General features: G+C 47.0%; 3 protein-coding genes across 4 annotated transcripts in view; all 3 read right to left on the bottom strand.

The window, feature by feature from the left end:
• Positions 1-169, bottom strand: part of LOC115307714 (elongation factor G, mitochondrial-like) — a 5,232-nt gene extending 5,063 nt beyond the window's left edge. The window contains exon 1 of the mRNA XM_029962319.1: positions 164-169. Coding sequence (XP_029818179.1) covers positions 164-169 — 6 coding nt within the window. The remainder of the gene's footprint in view (positions 1-163) is intronic.
• Positions 170-264: 95 nt separating this feature from the next.
• Positions 265-10,399, bottom strand: LOC103759780 (G elongation factor mitochondrial 1). Of its 2 annotated transcripts, none has more exons than XM_029962348.1 (13): positions 10,220-10,365; positions 9,812-9,944; positions 9,147-9,351; positions 8,373-8,489; positions 7,726-7,876; positions 7,459-7,613; positions 6,748-6,832; positions 5,989-6,126; positions 5,410-5,511; positions 5,254-5,310; positions 4,735-4,872; positions 3,938-4,020; positions 265-360 (listed from the first exon to the last, which is right to left on the bottom strand). In XM_029962348.1, exons 1-13 carry the CDS (start codon positions 10,226-10,228, stop codon positions 342-344), a joined length of 1,392 nt encoding a protein of 463 aa, XP_029818208.1. In that variant the 5' UTR covers positions 10,229-10,365; the 3' UTR covers positions 265-341. The 2 variants fall into 2 exon arrangements, with proteins under 2 accessions (XP_029818208.1, XP_029818209.1); XM_029962349.1 differs by lacking the exon at positions 265-360 and adding an exon at positions 465-510 and having other exon boundaries at positions 10,220-10,399.
• A 1,575-nt stretch (positions 10,400-11,974) lies between these two features.
• Positions 11,975-20,760, bottom strand: MLF1 (myeloid leukemia factor 1). The gene is made up of 8 exons (XM_029962318.1): positions 20,749-20,760; positions 20,186-20,425; positions 17,625-17,669; positions 16,650-16,736; positions 16,228-16,356; positions 14,512-14,671; positions 14,121-14,247; positions 11,975-13,872 (listed from the first exon to the last, which is right to left on the bottom strand). The coding sequence occupies exons 1-8, from the start codon at positions 20,758-20,760 to the stop codon at positions 13,767-13,769; spliced, it is 906 nt and encodes a 301-aa protein (XP_029818178.1). The 3' UTR covers positions 11,975-13,766.
• Positions 20,761-24,270: the final 3,510 nt, after the last annotated feature.

Genomic DNA, 24,270 nt, shown 5'->3' with positions numbered 1-24,270 from the left:
CACCCACTGCCCTTCCCATCACTGCAGAAAGCAAATCACCTTTATGCATTCACAGATAAACCGTGAATTTAACCTTGTCTTAAATAATCACAAATCTCTCTGGGCCAGACTCAGAGAAAACAGCAACTCCATAAAAAAAAGACATGTCAGAAATGCAAATTACCCACATTATACATGTACTTAATGAAATATTAATGCACATAATTAACTCTGTGACAGGACAGTACTGTTAACTGCACTGCTGAGGTTCTGTATCATCTGGGCAACAAAAACATTGCTCCAGATGTGCAGTTCGCACTTGAAGGAGAACTAAAGAGCACAGAGGAAGCAGATCACGTGTTCTACACTCGAATCAGGAGCCTGGAAAAAGAGCTTGTGGCAGAGAACATTCCAGGTACAAGGATGGGGCTGGGGGAGAAGGATCAGGCCTCCCCCTGCTCTGAACACGTGCTGCTTCCCTTTCTCTGTCTGGGGGTCTCTCAGTCACAGCTACTCAATTTATTCTGATTCCTGAAATCCAGAATTGAGGCAAGATTTGCATGTGGCTGTTGTGCAGAACCACCTGCCACTGTCACCTCTGCCTGCTCCCTCTGAGCTGTCCTTGGCACAGCATATCCCACACCCCGACTGCACAGCGAGGGGCTGCTTGGACTTCAGAGCCTTGAAAACTTGATATGTCAGGGGAAAAAAAGTGGAGGAGAACACCCTGGAAGTGTCCAAGGCCAGGCTGGATGAGGCTTGGAGCAACCTGGGCTAGTGGAAGGTGAAATTTAAGGTCCCTTCCAACCCAAACCACGCTGTGATTCCACAGGAGGAAGCACTGCGGGGATGGAGCAGCTCTTCCAAGATCCCATGGAAGGTTTTGTGACAAGGAAGGGAGTGACTTTTTAGCACCAGGTGATGAAGTTCTGTTGCTGGCTCTTGTTTAACCCCCAGGAATTGTTTTGTTTCCCAGACAGCCATGGCCACGTGCCCCCAGAGCTGGAGCCCCTCCACCTGCTCGCCTGGGTCGCCTCGGGGTACCTGGTGTGGCAGAATTCCACGGAAAACACCCAGCTCCAGCTGGCCCAAATCAAACATGTGAAGCAGGTGGTAAGTCTCCATCAGTCAGAGAATTCCAGGGTGGTTTGGGTGGGAATGGACCTTAAAGCCCATCCAGTGCCACCCCCTGCCATGGGCAGGGACACCTTCCACCAGCCCAGGTTGCTCCAAGCCCCATCCAGCCTGGCCTTGGACACTCTCAGGGTGTTCTCCTCCACTTCTTTCCCCTGACACATATTCCAACCTGGCCTTGGCTCTCAATGCTCTGAAAGATAAATAGTGTTTAGGAGCTGAGCAGGGACTAGAGCAGAGCTGGATCCACATTCTTAAAAATCCACATTCAGGAAACCTCAATTATGTCTGAACTTCCTGCTCTGGTTTGGTTTTAAGAATCTAGTCCAGTGTTTGAATTTTGTTCCACTACCCCTTCCCTCTAATCAAACAGCAATTAGGGGAGAAAACTTAAAAGGGATTTTTATTTGAGCTCTTGGACTTCCCTTACCATGATGAGCATCAACTGAGTTTATGGTGAGAAACCTGAACTGAGGAACACAAAAGGGGAAGACGAGGGAGAAAAGGAACAGAATATTCCAGGATAAGATATTTCCTGTTTTATTTCTGGGTGGTTACAAGGGATGGGTTTATCTTGAGCACGCCTGGGTCTGCCCTAAGCTCAGGAATCAAAACCTGGCAAATCTCACTGTAGCTCCTGACATTAACTGAGTCATTAATTGCCACCACCAGGCCTGACAGGCCCCTTGCCTGGAAGAGGCTTAAGTGAGAGAAAGCACTTTGCTTTCACAAAACTTACTGTCACAGCCAAGTCCTTTTGGGTTAAGAATAACCTCTAAAGGGCTGGTCAGCTTTAAATCTGAGGCAACTTTGTATGTGAGCCAGGAAAAAGAAACAGGATTTAGAAAACTCAAGGCCCAAATGTTTTTGCCACGCAGAACAACCAGTGAATTCCCTGGAAGTGCTGGGGATGAAGGAGAGACAAATTGCTTCAGGGAGCAGGATTTGTGAATGTTTTGCTCCCTCTGATGGCATCTTGGAGCAATTCACAGCTGCTGCAGGGCTGTGCACCAGCAAGAGTTTAAAGATTTTAAACCCCTCTCTAACAAATTCGAGGACAAGGCAGACAGAAAACTATTAAATTAACCCAGCTGCCACCTCTCTTGGGGAATTTTGTTCCTTTTCCTTGAAAAATACATGGGAAAAGAGTATATTCCAAAGGCCAGTGTGTATTTTGTCACTCAGAATCCCTGTGAGGCCTCTGGGGTGTGTCCTTATCCTACTGACAATTTGATTTGGGATTATCTGGGTTAAACTGACACCTTGTAGAAGGAGGTGTTCCCATCCCAAAGGAGTTCCTGAAGTTGATATTTATCTGATTTCCTTAAGGGAGGCATTAGCAGAGTTTTAAGCCTCACATTCATCTCTCCAGTGCAAGTTTGGAGTGACAAAAACACAGATCAGGATCTTTTTTGTTTTGTCACAGTGACTGAGCTCCACCTGCTTTATTGGTTATAGTAAGCTGTTTTACCTGAAATACAGCAGGGAATTCTTGGGATAACCAAAGAGAACTGACTCACTGCTCTGTAGGTGGGGAGAAGCCCCAAATTCAGCCCTTTTCACCTTGTCTTTCCAGAGGAGAAGTGATGAATATCTGCAGTTTGACTACCTGGTTCTACTGCACGAAATGGTGTCCCAGGTAAATATTGGATTTCTTAAAAGCCTTTTTTGTTGTTGTTTGAAACCTGGCAGCTCTGCAGCCTCCAGCTCAGGCACACAGATGGTGGGGTGGACACAGAGGGTGAGGGTGAGGTCAGGGCCCCCTTCTCTGTCCATCCCAGCATTCCAGGACACAACAGCAGCAATTTCCAGCTGTTTCTGGGCTTTCTTGGGAATGGCTGAGGTTCAAAACACTGGTGGCTTCACAGCTCTTTCCTCCTGGGAGATCCCAGTGCCAAACTGGCTGGGGATCAAGGGAAGAAGCTGCATCCTGGAGTGCTCAGCAGAATTCCAGGGGGCTGGGAATGCTCCCATGCCAGAGGACAGCGCTGGTGCCCAGCACAGAGACCTCACCCATCCCAGTTATCCCAGCACAAACTGGTTCCCAGCAGAGTATTCACACTTGGAGCCATTCCCCATCATAATTCTGTGATCTGAGCAAGTGTTTTCATAAGGAAAACACAGAAAATGTGAGAGAGAAGTTCCTGATTGTGCAACCTCCTGGAAAACCCACCCAGGGATCTCCCTCCCAGCTCCAGCTCCGCTGCTTCCAACCCCTGCACTCTCAAGTTTTAAATTAACCGAATTCTATGGATTCTCCCAGTTTTTCCTGTGTGTTTGGAGAAGATACACTGTGAGTTAAGAGTAACTCCTAAGGTGATGTTCAGCTTTAAATTTAAGCCAAGGTCAGCTTTAAATTCAAATTTAAACCAAGGTCAGTGTTAAATTCCAGCCGAGTTCACTCGGGGCACCTACAGTGGGTTTGGTTCCTGAGTTTTCCATGAGGAGAAATTCCTGACTAACCAAGAGAACGGAAGCCCAGTTTGTTCCCTGCTGTCACTCCCACAGGAGATCATTCCCTGGGAGATGACAGTGCTGTGGCACCCTCGGGATGGTGTCAGAGTGACACGGGAGAGCCGCCAGCCCGGACACACCTCGGGATGAGGGACCCCCTGATCCCACCTGGAAGCAGCTCCAGAGCTCCAGCAGGCATTTGGAGGGAGGGCAGAGGAGGGGAAGGGGTGGGGAAGCAATCAGGGTACAAAGACATTAAATTAAACATTTCCTGTGCCTTGGGATTTGATCTGATCTTTTCCTCCCTGCTGCTTAATCAAATGCTGCATCCAAAGAAATGACTAAAACAATTCCCAGAGGGAATACTCACGGAACAGGTGCAGAGATGTTCTCCCTGAAGGCAACTTTGGGCTTCCCCGTGGTGCAAGGACAACCATATTCCCTCTCCATTCGCTGCAGGAAAAAACCCCAGAGTTGTTCCATTAGAGCAGTTCTTTGGAAATTATTGTATTAATTTAATCAGGGTTAACCAGGGGTTTTTCACTGATTTTGGGGGGCTTTTTGTTGGTTTTTTTTTTAATGTTATAAATTGTTCACTGTCATTCTGCATCCAACTTTGCTTAAGATCTACACAGGGAAAGGGAGCAGCATTAATTTTTCTATTAAAGTTTAAGTTTTTCAAGACAAAAGCATCTTTTCTTCGTTCTGTCAACATTTCAGACACATCTCTTGTGTTAATTAAAATACAGACATCAACTGGAATGAGATTAATCACTGTAAGTAGGTATTCCCTTCTCCCTGCATCAGCTTCTATATGGAAGGATACATTTAAAACCACAGAAACACAGTATTTTTCTGCAGTAATTAATTATCATTAATTATTAGTTCATTATAAGCAAAGGCTGCTAAAGCAAAGTGTAGTGTTTAATCCATTTTTATGGATTTGAACTGAAGAAGTGAAAATATTCCAGGCAGAAGTTTCCTTTAAATAGTTTAGAATCCTTCAAAATGGAACCACTGGAGAGAAAGAACCTGCAGAGGTTGATTTACAGTTAAACTATTCCCAAAGCAGCTGGAAATAAGAAAGAGGAGGAGGAAAAGGAAGGAGAATTCGTGGCTGGAAAACCAGTGAAAAGCAGAGTCCATGGAATCTGCTTTCCCAATTACCTGGGCATAGATTTCCAGGTGCAGCTCCCCCATCCCAGAAACGATGGTCTCCTTGCTCTCATCATCAAAGTGGACTCTAAAAGTGGGATCTTCCCTCGTGAAGCGGTTCAGGCCTTTGGAAAACTTGTCAAAGTCGTTCTGAAATGCAATTAAACACACAAGATTTGCTCAAATTCCAGAAATTATCCACGAAAAAGGCCTCAACTTTTCCTATCAACAGCTGAGCACTTCTGCTCTCTGAGGTGATTTTCTGAACCACTTCTAACTGTGTTTATTAATGTATTAATTGTGATTTAATTTCAAGTTCAGGTCAAAGAAATGCACCTTATTTATGGCTGAGTGACACCATCCAGCCCAGCCACGTGCTGGGTTATCCAGAGATATAATCTTAGGGATTGTGGATAAAACACTTTCAAACAGTGCTTGTTTTAGCCTGTTCCTTATTTAAGCTGCATAAAATCCTAAAAAGCAGCAAAGGGAGGGGAAGCCAGGGGGAGATGTGGATCCCCAGGCTCCTACCTTGTTGGAAGGCTTCATGGCCACAGAGATGACGGGATCGGGGACGTGGATGGATTCCTGCAGTGGCCACCAAGGAAGAGGTGATGATTACAAACCTTCCCAGCAAAATCCTGGTAAATCCCAGTGCCTGAGGCCCTCAGGGAAAGGGGAACTCACCATGGAGATGGCAGTGCTGGTTTTATCAGTGAAGGTGTCCCCGCTGGCACAGTCAATCCCAAACAGGGCACAGATGTCTCCAGCATAAACTTCACTGACATCCTGGGGAAAGAAAAGTTTCCTGTTTAGATAACACTGAAAGATAAGAGAGGCTGTGGCTGCCCCATCCCTGGGAGTGTCCAAGGCCAGGCTGGACAGGGCCTGGAGCAATCTGGGATCATAGAAGGTGTCCCTGCCCATGGCAGGGGGTGGCACTGGGTGGGCTTTAAGATCCTTCCAACCCAAACCATTCTGGGATTTCTCCTCTCCTACAAACTACACCTGGTTTACAGAAGACACATAAACATATTCTGTGTTTTAAAGCTTGACATTGAGCTCCTCTAAAATTCCAGCTGGGATTAAATGCTCTGTAAATCTTCCACCTCTTTATTCCAAGGACAAAAAGGAGAGCTCAGCTTGGATGCTAACTTGTTCTAGTTTAGGGATGTGAAGCAAACAATGTGCTGTGTTCCAGGCAGTCCTGGCCCACTGCAGGAATGTCAGACAGTGGCTCAGAGTCCATCCCTAGGGATCACTCACCTCCATGTTGTCCGAGTGCATCCGGACGAGCCTCTGCACTCGCACCCTCTTCCCAGTCCTGGTGTTGTAGATGTAATCAGACTTCTTCAGCATCCCCTGGTAAACTCTGATGTAGGTTAACTGCCCAAATTTACCAGCCTGGAAGCAAAATCCATGGAAAAAAAAAAAAATCACATATGATCCTTCTGGGAACCAAGAGCACTGTTACCGAAAGCATCACCTGCACTGACTGAATGTTTCTGGTTTGAATTTCCACAAGAGTCTCAGCTTTCCCTTGGCTCTGGGATGGAATTTGGCATTTCCTGGCAATTTTCTGAACTCATTTTATCCCTCTCAAACCTTCCTAACAGAGACACACATTGACATGCAACATGAAATCTCAAGTGCTGCTCTTTAGGCAGAAACAAATTGTTTCCTTAGAACTGTGCATTTTATCCTCTCCAAACCTCTCCTGTTTTATTGTTTTCAAATCCAGGGTTTTTCTCTGAAAGTATCTGAAATAACCCATAACTCCCCCAAATGTTTAAGTTTTAACTAAGAAAACCATGAAATACCTGAGGGACATGACTCATTCTAAACTTCCAAATTGGCAGTGTTGGACACGCTGGTGGGTTTTATGGTGGGAACCGGTTTTTTAAAGGTTAAGTTTAAACTGAATTTAAATATAAACTGATTTTAAAGCTTGCTCTACACAACTTTGGCAGTCCCATCTGTTTGGATTCACTCTGTGAGTCATTAGGAAGAACTCAGTGGACTCACCTCCAGTTTGAAGGCAAGGCCGATGAAAGGCTGGGAACCATCACGAGCAGAGTTCAACAGGAACTTGGATCCATCCTCAGAATCCCTTAAAAACAGGGATGGAGAGGGAGGTGAGGTTATGAGGCAACACAGGAGCCTCCTTCTAAGCATCTGCTGGCTCTTTACTGGCTCTAATGTTGGGGTTCACACCTAATTGTTGGACTTCTCTCCCAGGGAACAAGGGACAGGACAAGAGGGAACAGCCTCAAGCTGTGGCAGGGGAGGGTCAGGTTGGACATGAGGAGGAATTTCTTCCTGGAAAGGATGGTCAGGCACTGGAAGGGGCTGAAGGCTTGAAGGGCTGCCATCATTTCTGATGAACTACCTCATAATCATTTTCCACATTTAATGTGTTAATAACACCAGTATAAAGGGTAACCCTCAGATGAAAGGAGCTCTCTTAGTTTTGGGAGTTTGTGCCAAATTCTGGTGCTATTATTTAATAAAAATGGTAAATGATCCTGGATCTTGTTACTGATGTTTCCTGCTATGTATTAAACTGCTTTGAAACTATTCCATAGGATCATGGAATGGTTTGGGTTGGAAAGGACCTTGAAGGCCTCCTAGTCCCATCCCCTGCCATGGGCAGGGACACCTTCCACTCATCCAGGTTGCTCCAAGCCCCGTCCAACCTGGCCTTGGACACTCTTGTTTGCTCCTGGCTGTCCTTACCCCTGGTTCAGAATAGCATAGTTCTCCACCTCAGAGGGATTGGGAAGGTATTCCAGGACAGCATCCAGCAGTGGCTGCACCCCTTTGTTCTTCAAAGCACTTCCCACGAGGACTGGGGTAAAGGACTTCTTCAGCGTCGCTCTCCTGATGGCAAGCTGGAAAACAGCCCTGGTAACTCTCCTCCTGCACCTCCAGGAGCCCGAGATTCCCTGGCTTCCCTGGGCATCTCCACTCCTGGAGCAAGGAGCTGCACCCCTCTGGAGGTACCTTTAACTCAGCAGCCGTGGGAATCTTCTCTTCCAAGAACATCTCCCCGAGCTGATCGTCGGCGTTGGCGACGCACTCGATGAGCTCCCGGCGCTGCTCGGCAGCCTCCGCCCGCAGCTCGGCCGGGACCTCCTCAACACGGAGGGTCTGCCTGCACACACGGGGACAAACCATCACCCACAGGGCATGGACCACGGGGATCCATCACCTTCCATCACTGCCATGACCAGCCCCACCAAGAAGAACTCACTGCTGACATGGATAATGGGAAAAATCCCCTACGAGGATCAGCTTCGGCGCTTTGGCGGGAGAAGGTTCCTTCCCACTCCTGGCAGGAGTTTGAAGGATGCAGGACAACCTGCCCAACAGCCCCACCCGCATCTTATCTTCATCCCAGAAGCCACTTGTGCACTGTCAGGTCCCGTTATGGAGCAAGTCTCCCTGTTTCCCACCACCCAGCTCCTCCTGCAGCCACCCATCCCAGAGCTCACCTGCAGGGCCAGGGGATGGGAATGCCCGAGGCTGAGCTCAGCCCTGGCACAAGCCCCACCCTGATATTCCCAGAGAGCAGGGTTTCACCTCTGCAGGAGGAACTCCTCGTGCAAAGAGCAGCTCCAGCCAAGAAAGGAGCAAGTTCCACAACTCACCCAAGTGCCCCATCAAAATAAATGGCTTTTTCTTCAATAAGATCTATAATTCCTTTAAAGTCTCCCTCCAGCCCAATTGGAATCTGGACAAAAGCTGCATTGTGTTTCAACTTGGACCTGAAAGAGGGAGAAAACAGAAATTAGTTCAAGAAAAGTGTTGTTTTTATGGGTCTCCTCCAGATGGTCTTTAAACAACCTCCCACAAAATCCCTGGATTTCATCCTTTGGGCAGTGCCAAAAATCTGTCAGTGCTGATAAAAACCACCCAGGTGTTTTCCAGGGTGGCTCAGCCCTCTGTATCCCAACAGGAACAGGGAGCAACTCCCCTGGGAAAGAAGGCAGAGGAGACTGGTTTGAGATTGATTATTTGATTAGGGGAGAAGGCTTCATGCATATTAATGAGTTATCTCACAGATCAAAATAGGAGCAAGGAGGATTCCAGGCATCCAAACCACCCCATCACCTCCCTGCTGGAATTCCAGCGGCACATGTGCTGTGCTACCAGGATCTAGGGAAAACCAAAAGGCTGCTTTCCAGGTGGCTCCACATATAATTCCATCAACAAAATAAATATCAAACCCCAGCTCTTGGTCCCTGCAAGTCTTGGCTGACCAAAATATTTGGGGTTTTTGGAAACTTATGGGTCAGATAAAGATCTAACCCCAAGTCAGGCATTCCCCAAACTGCAGGTACAAAGAGAAGCCTCTCCAACATTCTTCCCCTGCCATGGGAGTATTCAGAATTATTTCCCAAGTCATTTTAACTGGTAAATACCTGAGTTGCTGCACGGCCCTGGCTGGGTTGGAGCCCATCCTGTCCAGTTTGTTGATGAAGGTCAGGAAGGGCACGTTGTACCTCTTCATCTGCCTGTTCACAGTGATGGTCTGGCACTGGACTCCTCCAACAGCACAGAGCACCAGGATTGCTCCATCCAGGACTCTCAGAGACCTCTCCACTTCAATGGTGAAGTCCACGTGTCCTGAAGGACAATAAAACTCATTAATCATGACAAATGAGTGCAGAAAGGAGCAACAGCCAACAGAACCAAACCCTCCAGCCACAGAGTCACACCAGCTTGAGTGGCTGATCATGGAACCATGGAATGGTTTGGGTGGGAAGGAGATTAAAGCTCATGCAATCCCACCTCCTGCCATGGGCAGGGACACCTTCCACTAGCCCAGGTTGCTCCAAGCCCCGTCCAACCTGGCCTTGGACACTTCCAGGGATCCAGGGGCAGCCACAGCTTCTCTGGGCAACCTGTGCCAGGGCCTCCCCACCCTCCCAGGGAAGGATTTCTTCCTTCCCGAATTAAATCTCACCTAAATTCCCCCTCTGTCAGTTTGAATCCCTGACACATTGTCCTGTCACAACACAAAGATGCACCATGTCCTCTGTATCCACGAGGAACAGCAACCCCCAGGTGTTCCCAGCTCCCTCACCTGGGGTGTCAATGATGTTGATGTTGGTGTCTCTCCACATGGTGTAAGTGGCCGCAGACTGGATGGTGATGCCCCGCTGTCGCTCCAGCTCCATGGAATCCATCACAGCTCCAACTCCATCCTTACCTTTCACCTTAGGAAAAAAGAAATTAAACAAATGTAGTCCCAGGACTTTACTAAGAACACACGTCCCATCCCTGGAGGTGCCCAAGGAAGGACTGACTGTGGCACTCAGTGCTCTGGGCTGGGGGACAAGGTGGAGATGGGGCATGGGGTGGATTCGATGACCTTGGAGGGCTTTTCCAACCTCAGTGATTCTGGGATTCAATCCCCTTGCTCTCCACTAATTTTTAAGGGGTTATCAGGGGAAGCAGGAGGGTTTCAGGGCTCCCCCTGGAGCAGCCCCACCTCGTGCATCTGCGCGATCCTGCCCGTGTAGAACAGGATTCGCTCCGTCAGCGTCGTCTTCCCGGAGTCGATGTGGGCCGAGATCCCGATGTTGCGGATCCTCTCGTTGGGAAGGACCCCCGAGGAGCAGTGTCTGCAGGAGGTCAGGAGCAGCTGGAGGGCAAGAGGAGGTCGTGAGTTAGTGAGGAGCTGACCCAACACAGCAGCGAGTGACAGGACAAGACGGAAAAGCCTCAGGCTGTGCCAGGGGAGGGTCAGGTTGGACATCAGGAGGGATTTCTCCCTGGAAAGGGTGGTCAGGCACTGGCAGGGGCTGCCCAGGGAGGTTTGGAGTCCCCATCCCTGGAGGTGCCCCAGGAAGGCCTGGCCCTGGCACTCAGTGCTCTGGGCTGGGGACAAGGTGGGCATCGGGCACAGGGTGGGCTCGGAGATCCTGGAGGTCTTTTCCCACCCTAACTGCTCCTGTGACTCGCTGTGCCGATGGATAAACTTCCAAACCGCTTCCCTACGGCCTCTGCTCTGTGTCACACCGGTCACTTAAGGCCGAATGGTCACCCGGGACTGTCCCCAGCCCGGACGCACCGCGCGGCCCCTCCTCGCCATCCCCACATCCCCACCGCGCTGACATTCCCGCTCTCCGGTGTCCCCCATCCCCGTGCCCGATCCCAGGACGGGTCACAAACGCGTGTCCTGCAGCGCCCGGGGGGTTTCGGGCGGGCCCGGCCCCCGGCCCCTTCCCTCCCGCCCCTCGACAGCGGGCCGCCCCCTCCTGAGGGGCCCCTCCGGCGTACCTGGAGGTGCCGGCGGGCGGCCCGGGCCAGCCCGGCTCTCAACAACCCTCAGCATGGCCCCGACGCAGCTCCAGCCGGCCCCAATCCCGGCCCAATCCCGGCTCCAGCCCGCGTCACTCCCCGCCCCTTCCGGGGCCCGGCAGGCGCCGCTCGGGCCGGGACCGCGGCTCCGGGCCGGGTTCTCCGGGACGGCGGACCCGGGGGAACCGGAATGGGGGGCGCTCCTCCCGACCTGATCCCATCGCGGAGAAGCGCCCCGGCGCCGCGCGCGGGCCATTCCCGGTGCCGCACACGGGAGCTCTCGCACAGTGCGCCCTAAACGGGAACGCGGGACCCTAAAACGGGACCGGGACGGAGCCTGGGAGGGAGTGAGGGGACACCATCCACGGGCGGGCAGGTGGAGTTTAGGGATTGTTAGTCATTAGCTACAGCTGGAGTTGTTTCTGATTACTAATTAGAAACAACTGTTAACAATAAGCGGTTACAAACAAGGGCTCTCGGTCCTAGGGGAAGGCGATCCCGCGATGTGCAGGAGGGTGTGTGCGGCACAGGGACCCATCTGGAACACGCTGTGAAACGTTAAATATGTTCTCAATATAAAAAAATTCCCCGCTGTTGGATAAACCAGGAAGTTTTTCATCCCGGGGAAGGCTCCAGGAGCAGCTCTGAAGTTGGGAACGGCTCAGCCCTCTCCATACTCGAGTCCCACTTCCAGCAGTTTCCTTCTCTCAAACTTTTTGTGGAAAATTCACATTTTCCTCTGGAAACTGAGGGGTTTCCATAGAACCCCGGAGTGGTTTGGGGTGGAAGGACCTTCAGGCCCATCCCATTCCACCCCCTGCCATGGCAGGGACTCCTTCCATAGCCCGGCTTTCCCTGGTCGTGTCACACCGGAATATTTCAGAGCCCAAACTAAATAATGCACGAGTCCCTCTGTGGCGGAGAATAAACCAAAGCAACCCCATAAATAATAAATAACTTTATTCAAGAACTGCAGTTTCAGATGGTTCTACAGAGACCAGCTTCTCATGCATTACACTGGGAACAGTCTTGGCATAACAAAGGGATCCATAAGGAATATTCGCCCCTTCCCGCTGTAATTTCCAAACCAAAGGATGTGCTTGTTTTATTATGACATGTCTGTATCATGGTTTTTTTTAACCTCAGACAGAAATCCAACTTGTCAGGTGAATTTTCCGTTGAACACCAGAGTCTCTCCAACATTCCTACTCAAGTTCCAACTTGGAAAACTTTGCTGCTGTTAATTACTGGGAAGTTTGAGTGACATACCTGGAAAACGCCTCCACAGCCTTATATTGTCTATTAAATTAATTGCAAAAGCCATGTTGTCTTCAGTGGAGGGAAAAGGAGCCCCTGGATTGTGCTCTAAGGGGTGTCAAAGCATCCCCTGACCCCCCCTTGCCTTCACTGCTCATTAAATGGTTGAATAACCCCAATTAATGCCACTAATAATTGATCACATGAACTTATTGCCACTAATATTTGCTCTAAGAACAGGAAGAGACCACTGCAAGAAACAACAAGTAATTGTCCTTCCCTTTGTCAGAGCTCAACAAAAGTGCTGGTGATTATTTTTCAACATTATTAAAAACATTATTTCATTAAACTTAAATAATCTGGGGAAACTGCAGGAAGATTAAATATGATTTAAAGGCTTTCTGGCCAAACAAATATTACTCTTAACTTACAAATGCTATTTTATCATATAAACAGTGCTTTTTAAGGCTACACTTAATATAGTCTTGAATTTATGTAATGTTATTTAATTTACAGAAATTCTTTATGCTACAACATGTGGATAATTCTGTGTGACAAAACAGCACGTGGACACCTGGAATACAGGGATTTTCCTGGCTTTTCTAGAACATCAGACTCAAACAACATCATCCAGGGACATCAAATGGAGATTTGGGATCATCACAAAGAACAAACTCAGCTGAGGGGAGATGGTTTCCTGTCTCCAGGGCTCTCCTGGCTCCTCAGAACAGGAGAAATGGTGACATCATTCCAGTTAAACTCATTTCTCCCACATGTTTTTCCCATTAATAAGTGCCAGCTGAGTCTCTTAGGACACATGAGGTGATTAAAAGCTACTACAGACAATCCTCAACAGCGATGGGCCAACTCCAAACTAAACACACAGAGCATCAGAGGTACAAAATGGACACTTCAGGAGCAGAAAATGAGGTGCAAGCCCAGCTTATGAACTTAAAAACGATAAAGTATTGCCATTTTAGTATTTTGCTTTTCTTCATGTTAAAACAAGGTGAATGGGGGGGTTCTGTAAGAATTTCCAGTGTGAATTTAAAGAGAGAGATATATATAGTGGCTCTAAGGTATTCCAATTCCTATTAAGCACCACCTAAAAATCATTTCAGCCACACAAACTGAAGAGAATTTATTTTCTGTGCAACTTATAGAGTGGGGAAAAGTAGCTGCACTGCCAGGCTTGATAAAGTCTGAGACTGGTGCAGTTGTAGCAGAAAAACTTTGCAAATCAATGCTTTTTTTAACAGAATTGGTGATAATCCATAAAGTGCTTTCAGGCAGAAAGTTGTTGGGTTTTTTAGTTCACTGAAAGGAGAGGGTTTAACTGAGGAGCTGAAGGTTGAGGAACATCCAGGAGGAGCAAAGGCACGACACAAACAGAGATTGGTCACATATCCTGTGTATTTGTATGGACATGAGCACCATTATCTGCTGGGAGAAACTCCATCCCGGGGGAATGGGGCCACTTATTTCCTGTTGCTTTTGTTGAGGGGGACGTGTGTTCCTTTCACACTGAGAGACTCCAAGGAATCTTTGGGCACTCTGGAACCTCCAGTTCCAAGCAGCTTCTCTCTGGAAAAAAACAACAACAACAATCACAATCACCATGGGAAAAGGAGGGATAAAACCTGCTGTTCCTCCTCAGGGTGACAAGAATTGGCTGTTCATGAACACATCTGCTCCAGAATTGGATTTTCCTTGAGCTGCTGGAATTTCCTTATTCAGGAAATTATTCCTACCTTTTATAGGTATATGTTATATATATTATTATTATATATATTATATATTCCTGTCTTATATAGGTAGGAAACTGTTTTTACCTTTTTGATCCATTCTCCTTATAATTGATACTTCTGGATTTTGGAGTTTCTAAAGAGCTTCTAGTTCTGGATGGTCTGAACTTCATGACCTCCTTCTGCCACTCCTCATCAAAGCTCTGGGCCTCATCTGGAACACAGATAAATTTATATTTTATTTTTAATAAAGACAAGAAAATAAGCATAACGAATATCAGTGAGTTTGAGTCGTGATTTTTTATTTTGTAGTCCATGATTCTCCACATGGTCTGCAGCTATTTTTTGGGGAAAGAGGATTTGATGTGCAGACTTTCAGTCTGTTTAAAGTCCCTTTTAAGATGCCTCAAGCTGGAACTCCCACACTGGTGTGTGAAACAGTGTAAAGCCCATTAGAGAACTGCCTAAAAAGACCTACTTTCATCCAGGTTGATGAATTCTTGGTTCATCTCCTCATCTCCAGTCTTGCAGTTCTTGGATTTTTTGATGACATGAGCCCGATCCTGGATGTGATGGCCAATGGCCATTTGTTCCAGGCCACTTTCAGAATCCTTAAGTGCTTTTCTTGTCTCCTTAACCTGTACAAAAAAAAAAAAGGGGGGGAAAATCAGTATCTTTCCAACCAAAACAGAAGTTAAACCAGTTCACAGAATCCCAGAGTGGTTTGGGTTGAAGGGACCTTAAAGCCCACCCTGCCATGGGCAGGGACACCTTCCACTAGCCCAGATTGCTCCAACCTGGCCTTGGACACTTCCAGGGATGGGGCAGCCACAGCTTCTCTGGGCAACCTGTGCCAGGGCCTCACCACCCTCCCAGCAAAGAATTCCTTCCCAATATTCCATCTAACCCTGCCCTCTGGAAGCCATTCCCTGTGTCCTGTCACTCCAGACCCTTGTGAAGTTATTTCCTCCCCCAAATGTTTTATATCTTTCCTTGATAAAAGTCAGGTTTCACAGGCTTTTCCAATTATCCCATTTACTGTGTTGGCTGAAAATACACCAACAAAACACAAATCAAGTCTATTTTCTTTTTGCCAACGGACAGGAAGATTAACCTTAACTGGACATTAATTACTGGGGAGGGGGGGGAAAACCCCAGTATAAATTTACTACACAGCCAAGTCTTCAACATTCTCCTTGACAACAGAACGAGCAACACCCAATGGCAAAATTCCCAGTGTGAGGAACAACTAATTATTAGGTTGTGGTGTTGACTGGCCTGAAACCCAGGCAACCACTTATCCTGCTGTCCATGGGGTATTATTAGACCCACTGTGATGAGTGAGTGTGTGCAGGAGCTGGCACAGCCCCAGGGCTGCCCCTTTAGGGAGCAGTTCTAGGCTTTCAGGGCTCAGGTTCCAAGGTCTGGGCAGAATTAGACACAACAGCTGCAGGGAAGTGGCTGGAAGGGCAGCTCCAGCTCGGGGTTATGTAATGCCTGAGCAAAGGGGGCATCCAAAGGCAGGGCTGGCTGAAATAGATGCCTCTCCTGGAGTTTAAATGGGCAGGAAAAGGATTAATTATAGCAAAGAGAAAGACATCAGAGGCTGCCTTGGAGAATCAGCTGTTCTGGCAGTGTTTTTCCAGTTTTGGATAAACATATAATTTATTTAGGTTCTATTTAAAGCATATAAATTACAAGGAGGAAAAGAGTCCTTTAAGAAGCCTTTAATATAAAGCAGTGTTTGAGAGACATGTATTTTCCTCACTTTCTACATTTTTGTTGTGTTGCTGGTGGGTGTTGGGCTCTGCTCCCAGGGAACAAGGGACAGGAGGAGAGGGAATGGCCTCCAGCTGTGCCAGGGGAGGCTCAGGTTGGACATCAGGAGGAATTTCTCCATGGAAAGGGTGGTCAGGCACTGGCAGGGGCTGCCCAGGGAGGTTTGGAGTGCCCAGCCCTGGAGGTGTCCAGGGAAGGACTGGAGGTGGCACTCAGTGCTCTGGGCTGGGGGACAAGGTGGGGATGGGGCACAGGGGGGATCCATGGGCTGAGGGCTTTTCCAACCTCAGAGATTCTGGGAATGACAAGAGTAACTCTCTCCAGTGAAAAGAACTTTGAGCAAAGCGTGGTTTGGTGTGGTACCTCAATCCTGGTAAGGGCAGCCCAGCTTTAGCTGGATGCCAGGAATACTTACACCTCCCGGGGCCGTGCGAGTCTGGGCCGAGGCCTGGAAAACCTTTGGAGGTTCATCCCCCACTTTGGAGTAAGTCATCATGGAGGAGGAGCTGAACGTGTGTCCATCGGGGTTCATGGACAGGTCATCCTACACAGCAACAGCAACTCATCAACAACAGTGAAATCTGGTGGGTAACAGGTATTTCTTACTATTTTATTGTGATTAAATTAACCCTCCTGGCACCCCGGATAAGGCCTGGTGGGCAACACTCTCAACTTTATTTTCAAAGACTAAAGAAAAATTATAACCACAATATAGTCTGGGCAAAAAATATAAATTCTCACTGTCTCCTTGAGATGAGTAACATTTTTCTGAGTGATATTTCAAATAACTGTCATTCTTCAATAGTTAATTTTAGAAGCAGTTTTAGAAGAACTTACAAATTTCCTGTGCATTTCCAGCATACTGTTCCTCATGTTTGACATCATCCTGTCCATGGCAGAAAATGGATCCCCAAAATCTGCATCCTGATAAAAAGATATCACAATTAAAACACACTCTTCTGACTCCTCCAGCCCTGAAGCTGTTTTTTACATGCATTTTTAATGCAACTCAGAGCATCAGAAAGGTTTTCAGACTGCAATTCACACACACAGACAAGCCAAAATGCATCTTTTCCAAGGAAAACTGAAGGTAGCACGGAAGCTTGGTTAAGTTGGAGATATTGGGAAGATGGAAGTGGAAGATTGGACATTCAGAGGTCAAACTGGACACAATATGAGTTTATTTTACAAAAGTTTTCATGTACCTTCCAACCTCATCAGGTTCTGCTGTAAAAGTACTTTGTGACCCTTCGTGCTTTAAACTGAAATAAATTAATTCCAAAGTTTAAAAACTGAATCTGCAGCTTAAGCCCCAAACTAAGTAAAATTCAGGTACAGAAAATCTTCAACTCGTTTCTTGAGTACAAGAATTTGGAATCCTTAAGGGCTCTGAATTATAGGCAGATTATAGATATTTTACAGGATATTCCAGCCCCCCAAATTACAGCAGAACAACACTCCAAGGCCAGTTGCAGTGGGATTCCCACATCCAGGAGCTGGTTTGCCTCAGCTGTGACCAGAGCTCCTGGTTTTGTGGGATCACCCCCACAAACATGCTCAAGCTGCCAGTGTCCATCCACAGGCAGCACTCAGAGCTTGGAGTCTCTCCAAGGATCATCCCATCCATATCCAGGGATCAAAGCCCAGCATTTTTATTTAGCAAGGGGAAAAACAGTCTTTGCTGAAGGATATTATTCCCTGTCTCTGAATATTCACCCCCAAAGGCAGGTTGCAAGCACAGAGCCCATGCTTTGGTTACACACACAGCATACACCCACTAGCAGGAGTAGCAGCTACTCCTGGGATACTAACCCCTATCCCAAAGCCTGCAAAGGGCATGAGGGAGTAGCTTGTTGCCTGGAAAAAAAAAAGGACCAACAGCTTTAAGTATTTTACCTGTTATCAGAAATAACTTCTATAGACAGCAGGTGACATTAAACACTTCCAGTCAAATCAAACCAGTCACTCAGGAGAACTTGGTAATTAATAATATCAAGTAGTCTCTGGGTATGTAGAAATATTTATACTAATGATATTAGACAGTGAGAGCTGCCACCACATTTAATAAATATTGATAAGGATGTACTAAAAGCACTTAGAGCTGGAGGCTGAGAAACATTTGCACACCACAAACCCTTGTGATGTGATTTAAAACACGGCTCAGAGCTCCAGACATGGCCTGAAATGCTCCACTCCAGCTGTGCAACCACTGAAAGCTGATTAAAATCAACAAATCAACACCTCTGACCCACTGCCAGTGAGCATCCCAGTATGACAGGGCAGGGAGATCCTGGGAAACACTGGGATGTTTCCAGGAAACTACGATGGGAGGGTCAGAGAAAGGCCTGCCCAAAGACAGACTGGGCACACAGAAGGACCAAACCCTTCACAGGAACTGTAACTACAGAAGGAAGGAATTATCCAGTTCTGGAATATCTTCAGGAACTCTTCAGATTTCTGGCAGTAGACACTGGGCAGAACTGTAAAAAATAATCTATTTTTTCATATATATATATATATCAAGTGCAAAAGGAGATCCTCTCAAATAAGTTGTTAGCCATAAAAAGTTCATAAACTTTGGTTTATAATACACACTGAAAGCTGTAAAGTAGTTGTCTAACACACAGGACAATCAAATAACCCAACAAACCTAAATGACAGTGTCTCTTAAGATATTCACTCCATTCCTCCTGCTCCATCCCCTTTCCTCCTCCTTCCCTCAAAACTGACACTGCAAACCTGCTGGTTTCAAATTTGAATGCTTTACTGACACACATGGCAGGTTTTGCAACCAATTTAGTTTCTTTTAAAGCAGTTTTAGGCCTGCTACAGTTTAATTAAACATAAAATTACGACACTAGTAATCAGCGTGGGTAATTTGAAACAAGTGTATTTTACATGGCAGTAAGGGTTCAGCCTTTTCCTACATAAAAATCTGATTTTGAGTGTTTAAATCACTGGTGGAGTAAATGATGAGACTCATCAGTGCTGAGTCTCGTGTGACATCTGCCAAGTCTTTGGTGAAACATGAGGGACATCAAAAGATCCTGGAAAGATTTTGGCAGGTGTGGAATTCCTTTGTGCTTCTCAAACTCTCACAGTGCTCCTGGACCTCTAACTTCCTGCTGCAACCAAAGGAAAGGTTTGCTGGGGCTCCCATTGACCCCTCCCTGCAGGAGCAGGGACACAACCCCCTAAGCTTTAAAGGCAGTTTGACATTTCCTTTACTAAAGGAAAAAATCCAGGTTTAGGCACCTGCTGATCCAAAGCCTAAGGATCAGCAGAGCAAAGCTCTGCCCTAATTAGATCCAGCAGCTTCTATATTTGAAGGGACTGGCAGTGGATGAGGAGGGGAAGGAATGACACACTGGGTTTGAGCCCTGCTTTACTGAGCTCAGACTATCTGGGCTGGACCAACCACCCAAACCTGGCCCAGAGCCACGAGCCCTCATCATGTGCCTTTGTCTTCCAACGGTTTTTAAACTCCATTCAGGAGGAGATTTGCAGCTGCTAAATATGTAGAGGGAAAGGAACAACCTGTATCTCCTCTCTAGATACAGCACTGGGATAAGGCTGAGCTCCAGCAGGGCAGCAGAGAACTGTCCTGCTGCCCAGTTGAAAAGATTCTTTATTTCAAAGTATCCCTGCCAACCTCTCAGTTTCAGTTGGCAACATCTAGAAATACTAAATTTTGTATCAATTTCCCTGAGCTTTAATTGTTACAGGCTTGTATCCAGAGCAAACATTAAGAATCAGCCCAAATACGGAGCGTGAAGCCTTTATTCACTGCTGCAAAGATGAAATTGTGTTTAAAATCTCTACTTAGGGGGTGAAACACAGGGGTGTGCCAAACATAAATAACCACAGGCAGGACACTAAAATGCACAGGGGAGGCATAAAGATACCAGGGAATGGTTTGGGTTGGAAGGGACCTTAAAAGATCATGTCATGGATAGGGACACCTTCCCCTAGACCAGGTTGCTCCAACCTGGCCTTGGACACTTCCAGGGATGGCAAGAGCCATATCCAGGATATGTCCTTGGACATTTTTTAATGCCTTTATGTAGCAGAAACATTTACTACATAATCTTGACTAAACCAAGCATGAAGTGTTTGGTTTGTCCATGGAATATGGTGTGTGACTGAGCAGGGCATACCCAGAGCTGGGTGATGAAAACAGCAGCACCAAGGTTCCCAGGGCCGTGTTTCCCAGGCAATGCCCGCTCCCTGGGCAGTGGGACACAATCCCCGGGCAGGGGGACACGCTCCCCGGGCAGGGGGACACGCTCCCCGGGCAGTGGGACACAATCCCTGGGCAGTGGGACACAATCCCCGGGCAGGGGGACACGCTCCCCGGGCAGGGGGACACGTACCCTGCGTGTCCCGCGCGGTGCCAGCCGGGAGTCCGGGCGCGCTCTCCGCTCCAGCGCTCGCTCCCCTCTGTCCCTGCCCTCGGGCAGGCTCGGGAACGGCTCCCTCCCGAAGGGCTCCGAGAAGCTCCTCATCATCTGCCTCACGTGCTCATGGTGGGCAGCAAAGGGATCCCTGGAAAACACATTCCACAGGGTGACTCGCTGGAGTTCATTCCGAGCCACATCCAATGGCTCTGAAAGCTTTCAAATCCCATTTTGCCATCGTTCCACATGGTTCTTTATGCAAAAACCTTTATTTTCACAGGACCGAAGTGGACAATCTCCAGTTCCTAATGAACTCTTTTGTTTCTCAATGTCTGTATTACTTTTTCCTTGTCTTTTCCAGAAATACTCCATCCTTCCCAGCCATCTCCCACTCCAGCCTATGTTTATTCTCTGCCAGGAACTATAAACTCACCTATGTTTTATTTATCTCTATTTCCACTTCCAACACCTGATATTAAAATAATTTATTTTTGATTTTCCCCCTTTCATCTTCCAAAGCCTGGCACAGTCCTACTCACTGAATTCCTCATGTCCCACTGGATTCCCCCTCCTCACCCCTCAAATTTATTCTGCTGCCAGCTCCCATCCTGCTTTTCCTCCTCCTTGTCCCAGATGCTTGAAAATCCACATTATCCTCTAAATTCAGACAGCTCCATCTCCTTTAGTCACCCACTGTTGCACCTTTGCCTTCCCTCTCCACAAATCATATTCCCACATCCCTTTTCTCTGCTGAGGAACAAAGATTCCCACTGACTTTCTGTGTTCCTGTTGGTTTCCTCCCCTTTTCCTCTCCCAAAAACCTACAGAACCCCACTGACATTGCCAAAGTTTGATTTGCAGGGAAACTATTGCTCAACTTTCTTAATTTTCTGCATTTTCTAATTTGGACAAGAATTAAATATTTCTAGTTGAGGCCAAAAGAGGAGCAAACCAGGATTTTTTCAGGAGCACAACGGATGGGCAGCTGTGGCCTGAGGTCCAAACTCCAAATTAACACTTCCCATACAAAACCATGGATTATTTCCTCCCTCCATCTAATTTCCCTCTTTGCCATTCCACTGAAAGCCACTCTATTAACATGAACAGTCACTTCCCAGGTATGTTTATTTAGACTTAACAGCACCTCATCCTCCCTCCTGTCAATCCCTGGCACTCCCCACACCCTCATCTCTCCAGGACACCACAACCTTTCCTGGGATATCTCCTGAGGAAAAGCTTCAGGCTGTCCCTCCAGCTCCTTCCATGCCCATTATCTCCTGGACAGCCTTTCTGCTCCCCAGCCCTTATCTCCAGCCCCCAGTTTCCACCTCACGTGCCCAGTTTGATCCTCTGCCAAAGCTGCATTTAATTACTTTTTTTTTCTCTCCTCTAAGTGATAAAAACATGACGCAGGATTAATTCCCAAACAGGATTTTAAACTAAAAGTATCCCTTTAAGCTACACCCAGACTTAAAAATCACCCAGAGCAAGGAGATCTTTAGAGTTTAAAGCATTTTAGTGCTGTCCTGGAGCAGCCCCTGCCCCGACTCCCAGCTTTGGCTCCAGCCCTGCCATGATAAGGAGCTGTTCCCACACTTCAGGATGAAGAACAGATGGAAAAAGTGGAGGCACGAGCCAAGAGGAGGGAAGGACACAAACACCTCCCCAGGACCTGCACAATTCCATCAGATCTCCAGCTTCAGATAGTTTGGTCACCAAACACAAATAAACAGGAATTGTATTCCAGCAGGAACTGATCCATATCAGGATTCTCCTCAGCCCCTTCCAGTTCAAATGCAGGACACTCACAAACTACCCACAACACAGGAGCAAGACAAGACTCCAGAGATTTAATGGAAACAGGGAAAACTGGTGGAATTTAGCATCAAAAACATGCTGTAACACACCTCACCTGCACCTGGAACCCTGGGGGGTTGTGGTTTGTTTGTTTGAATTAAAGATTTATGAAATATCTTGGAAATCCAGCTCCTCACTGCCAGAGACAGGGAATGAGGATCCAGAGTGTGGAGTGACAGCCCAGGAACAGAAGTGAAGTCTTCCAGTTCCCTTGGGATATTTTAGAGAGCCAGCCCTAAAAAGATCCAGTGTTGTCAAGCTTTTGTACGACCTGGAGTGGGCAAAACCAAAGGAAAGGGAACAGAGAACCCATCTGGGACACAAGGATTCCAGGGAATTAAACTCTGATGGCTCTGATGACTGAAACTCAAACCACAGTTACAAAAGGAGGAGGTCACCCTTAAAAATAGAGATGGACTGGACAAGTCTCTGCAGTGCAGGATGCAAGACTTTCAGATCCTTGCTCCAATCACTGATTTTATGGGATGGCAAGAGGTGTAGAATACTCTGATTTTTATTGATTACATCTGACTTTAACTCTGATCTCTTTTAGGGGGCAAAAGATACTTTTGATGAGAAAGACATTTCTGTTATAGCATAAAAGTGATGTAGAAAGGGAGCTCCATAAGAATTTTGCACATCAACTTCATGCCCTTCACATGTCACAAACTGTATTATTTTTAAAATTAAATTCTGGATGGAGACCAACAATTTATACATTTGTTGTTCCACTACTCTGCAGTAACAAAATTTTGTCTACTGCATATTAACCTGACCTTCACCTGACAGTCAGGTGTTTGCAGGGGTTAATAAAGCTCCAAAGTTTAAGGATCTATTTTCCAGCTAAAACCTTTCAGGGTGTTATAGCAAAAGTACAGTTTTACTCCTTACTGGAGGGTGTGAAAAATCAGTGTCTTAAAACAATAAATTCCTTTTACTCTTCTTGAAAAGTGTATTTTGTCTTAGATATATTTCCTGTTGTTAGATGTATTTCTTGTTACTAGATATATTTCTCAGATACGTTTTTATTAGATAATATCTTAGACATAAACATTAGATATCCTTTCCCCCCTCAGGACGTTCTGGGAGGCTGCAGTTGCAGATCCCCTCTGGAGATAACAGCTGGCACACCACCACAAAAGCTGTGCTCTGGTGCATTAAAAGCACAGGCCAAGTGCTCTTGGTAGGGAAGACACAGGTCCTGCACCTGCCCAGGGTTCCAGGGCTGGATCCAGCTGGACACCTTTGGTGAGTGACTGGTGCTTCCCTGGGACAGCTGCTCACACGTGGGCACTCGAACCCAGGCACTATTTCCAGTTCAGCATCAAAATCTCTCCTTATGAGGCAACACAAGCTCATTATTACACTATTTGGAGATAAGATTATCTCAGTAATAAGCTCATTTCTTAACAATATGCAAAACAGATTTACAAGGATAGAGCCAAGAAAATGAGCCTCAACATCCACCTCATCTCTTTCACACACACTCCCTTCCTCTGCCTCCTGTAATCTTCTTTCCCTACCTCAGTGGCTACAATAACAATAAATAAAATTCATAAATAAGAAGAAAGCCACAGATATTTCAAACAAGACTTAATTTCCATTATTACTTTAATTCCACGCACAGGGAAGTTTCCTGCAGGGAACTCAGGAGCTGTTGTAACAGCAGGAATATTCCTGGAAACCAAGTGCACTAATCCCTGCAGCAGAGCTTTGGGAACTCCCCCACTGCTCGGAATGTGCTGGAGCTCAGCAGAGGGTTGTCCTTTGAGCAGCCTCAGCCACAACACCCGGTAACCAGGAGATCAGACAACAAACCCACAGCACAGGGCCTGATTCCCCTTCCTCATCCACCCCCCAGGCCTCACCCCTCATCTTGGCTGTAATTAAATCCCTCATAGTTTTTCTAAAGATTAACAACAATTACTGAGGCTCCTCAGAGTTCTCTGATGCCATTTTCACCTGCTGTTATAAGATTAGATTCTGACCAAAGACACAACATGGGGCCAGAGCAGATAACTCAGCAGTTTGGGCTGAGGGCAGAAGGACTTGCACAACTCACTACTCAGATTTAGATTCCAGTGGCAAAAGAAGATTCCCACAGGGAATCAACTGATCTTAGACTTGAATACACAGACATGACCCACCACTGTGCTCATGGCGTAGAAATAGAATCACAAGTTTGGGTTGGAAGGGAACTCAAA

The sequence above is a fragment of the Manacus vitellinus genome, unplaced genomic scaffold, assembly GCF_001715985.3.
Source record: "Manacus vitellinus isolate BGI_N305 unplaced genomic scaffold, ASM171598v3 scaffold_45_pilon, whole genome shotgun sequence".
Classification (NCBI taxonomy): domain Eukaryota; kingdom Metazoa; phylum Chordata; class Aves; order Passeriformes; family Pipridae; genus Manacus; species Manacus vitellinus.
The sequence above is the reverse complement of the archived record's forward strand: the minus strand, read 5'-3'. Positions and strand labels throughout refer to the sequence as shown.